General features: G+C 54.3%; 1 protein-coding gene across 1 annotated transcript in view; it reads right to left on the bottom strand.

Annotated features, from left to right (window-relative positions):
* LOC105535201 (histone H1oo) overlaps positions 1–1,876 on the bottom strand; it is an 8,246-nt gene extending 6,370 nt beyond the window's left edge. Inside the window, exons 1-2 of the mRNA XM_011974202.1 lie at positions 1,766–1,876; positions 1,137–1,143 (exon numbers count right to left, since the gene is read on the bottom strand). Coding sequence (XP_011829592.1) covers positions 1,137–1,143; positions 1,766–1,876 — 118 coding nt within the window. The remainder of the gene's footprint in view (positions 1–1,136; positions 1,144–1,765) is intronic.
* Positions 1,877–3,371: the final 1,495 nt, after the last annotated feature.

Below are 3,371 nucleotides of genomic sequence, written 5' to 3'. Positions count from 1 at the left end.
AAAAAAAAAAAAAAAAGACTTAAAAAGTCTATTGGCTACATTAAAAATGTTTTTCAATAGAAAACAAACAAACAAACAAACAAAAAAACCACCTGAAACTCTAGATCTATAGCAAAATTATAAAGCGACCTAATCCAATTCAACCCCTGCTGGTTCCTGGCCATGACGAGCCCAGTGTGGGAATATTCATCTGGGGGCCAAAACCGTTGAGTTGGTGTAGTCCTGAGTCACTCCCGGGTTCTCAGGAGTTTCATTCTGCCCTCTAGGCCTTAGTCTTCCCATCTGTACAGTGGGGATGGGGGCCTCTGAGGAGGTCTGAGCCCTCCCAGCTGCAGTGCTACAGGGCTTCCCAAGGGTCTTCACTTGGCCTGACCTCAGGAGCAGCTCCAACCCCTCCTCTGCTTCCCCCAGACCATGTCTGTCCCAGAGAGCCACCCCCAAGAGTCCTCCCTCAGGCCTGTCCCCTCTCACCCCAGCCCCTCATTCGGCAGCTGTTCCATGCCTGCCGTGTACCAGGATGTCCAGAACAGAGCTCAGGCCCCCAAACCTGCCCTTCATCTCTCTTCCAGGAATGCCCCACACCCCCACTGCCCATACCTACCCAACATCCAAGCAAGAACTGGGGGCATTCTGGGCCCTCTCCTCCCCACCATACTCACTTGAGGCCTCTCCATAGGTTTTTCTCTCCATATTCTGGCCTCTCCTCTCCAACTACCCAGCCCCAGCCTCCTCCCCACTGCCTCTTCCCCACCCCATGCATTCTCCTCGCTGCATCTCACACCCCTCACCTCCCTGCCTGAAACCGTCCATGGTTCCCGTTCAATATAGGAGCTGACCTAACCGAAGACCGCCTTGGAGGCCCTGTGTGATGGGCCCCTCCTCCCACTGCTCCCCCAGCACTGCCCCAGCACTTCCCTCCTTCCCAGAAGGAAGATGCAGCTTCCGAGACAAGCTGCTGGTGCGCTGGCCTCTGGGCCTTAGCCCATGCCGTTTCCTTTGCCTGGGATGCCTTTCTCCTCCTGGCCATGCAGGCTGCTCTCACCCATCCTTCAAGGCTCAAAATCCACCTTGGTTTGGATACCTCTGACTTCTGACTTCCCAGTTAACTCTGCCCTTGTTCTTCGTGGCACCAGGACCCCCTCCCTATCTTCCTCGGTGTCTTGGCAAATAGAACACTTCCCCTGGCTGAGGCACACCCATCCTTCAGGGTCATCTCTTCTGGGAAGCCTTCCCTGACGTCCCAGAGTGGGTTAGGGGACTCCTCTGGGTTCCCCCAGCTCTGGATGACCGCCACTGAAGCACACACCACATTAGCAAACAGCACCTACCCACGGACTGGGCTTCCCCATCAGACCGGGAGGTCCTCGAGGGAGTGAACTGGGCCTGGTTTGCCTCGGTGGACCCTCATGTCCAGATAAGCCCTGAGGTGTTTCTTGGTTGAAAATTGGAAGGCCTAACTCGCATAAAATGTTCCTGCCCCAGTCCCTCCAACTAGCTGCCCACAGCTGCAGTCTGGCTATGGGCTACGGTCTCCAGCACGAAATGGGCTCCAGATGGGAGGCCCTGTGGCTCCTCCCTGAGCTTGGCCGGCCCCAGCCCCCAGCCCCTACCTGGCCTTGCTACCTGTAGGTCAGCTCTTCAGCCAAAAGGCAGTTGAGCTGAGCAGCTCGGTGCTGGGTGGGTGCTGGGGCCAGGCTGGGAAAGGACGAGGAGTGGGGGTGGAGCGTCAAGGGTAACCCAGGGAGTGGGCTCGCCGGGATGAGGCAGGGGTTGCCTCCTCTTGCTCACCCGGCTTTTCAGATTCAGTAGACTTGGATGATCCTGCTGTGGAAGTTGAGGAGGGTGAGATGTCGCTGGTGACACTCCCAGGAGCCATGAGACCGACAGGTGCAGCTGGCAGACCCCTCACCCAGGTGTGAGGCTGCCGGGCCTGCCCACTAGGCTTATATACCAGCAGCCCACCCCCCACCACTCCAATCAGCCGTGATTGGGCTGGGAGCACTCCAAGCTGCTGACTGGGGCTGTAGGTGTGGGATGGGGCACAGCAGCCTGCCTTCTGTAGGGAGCCCCAGCTGGACTACCCACTCCTGTGTAAGGTTGGGGGCGTCGCTTGACTTCTCTGGGTCTCAGTCCCCATGGTGCAATGATGGGAGCTGAGATGCTTGATCTCTCCTGTGCCCTCTGCCCACCAGGGGCTGAAGATGCTGATGAGGAATTGGGGTCACCTGTGTTGTCAGGAAGGCCGCTGAGGCGGCCCTCTAATCTTACCAGGTGGGCAATGGGCTGCCCCACGCCACTGCTGGCCTCAGTTTCTCAAAAAGTAGCAGTTGGAGGCAGCCCAACTGCTACTTTTGCCCAGAGCACATCCCCCTAGATCAGAGTAGCCCCTTCTGAGGCCAGCTAGGCTCTCTGGGCCTGTGCCCGCCTTTGGTTTTGTTTTTAAAGAAATAATATGGGAGGATGCTTAGCAAAAATCTTCATAAATAAGGACAACATCCACTGGGACAATGGACAAAGAATGTAAACAGGCAATTCACCAGCCTAAAGGCTGAGGAACAGGAACAGGAAAATGGACACTCAACCTCCTTGGCATTTGAGAAAATTCAAATTGAAACAATGGTGAAATACTACTTTTTCCCATCAAATTGACCAAAAAAAAAAAAAAATCCAAGCGAATACCCAAGGCCTGGCTAAATCACACCCTTTCTGTAGAATATTCTCTAGCCATCTAAAATGACAAAGTACGCTGGTGCAGGGACTCACGCCTGTAATCCTAGCACTTTGGGAGGCTGAGGTGGGCAGATCACCTGAGGTCAGGAGTTTGAGACCAGCCTGGCCAACATGGTGAAACTTCATCTCTACTAAAAATACAAAATTAGCTGGGCGTGGTGGTGTGCACCTGTAGTCCCAGCTACTTGGGAGGCTGAGGCAGGAGAATCACTTGAACCTGGGAGCTGGAGACTTCAATGAGCCAGGATTGAGCCATTGCACTCCAGCCTAGGCAACAAGAGCAAAACTGTGTCTCAAAAATAAATAAATAAAAATAAAATAAAATGACAAGGTGGATTAAAACAAGGATGAGGGGCCAGGTGTGGTGGCTCATACCTGTAATCCCAGCACTTCGGGAGGCTGAGGCAGGAGGATCGCTTGAGCCCAGGAGTTCAAGATAAGCCTAGGCAAAAAAGTGAAATCCTGTCTCTACCAAAAAATACAAAAATTAGCTGGGCATGGTGGTGTGCACCTGTAGTCCCAGCTACCTGGGAGGCTGAGGCAGGAGGATTGCTTGAGCCTGGGAGGTCAAGGCTGCAGGGAACTGTGATCACACCCCTGCACTCCAGCCTGGGCTACAGGGTAACACCCTGTCAAAAAAA

The sequence above is a fragment of the Mandrillus leucophaeus genome, unplaced genomic scaffold, assembly GCF_000951045.1.
Source record: "Mandrillus leucophaeus isolate KB7577 unplaced genomic scaffold, Mleu.le_1.0 Scaffold1428, whole genome shotgun sequence".
In the NCBI taxonomy this organism is placed as follows: Eukaryota; Metazoa; Chordata; class Mammalia; order Primates; family Cercopithecidae; genus Mandrillus; species Mandrillus leucophaeus.
The sequence above is the reverse complement of the archived record's forward strand: the minus strand, read 5'-3'. Positions and strand labels throughout refer to the sequence as shown.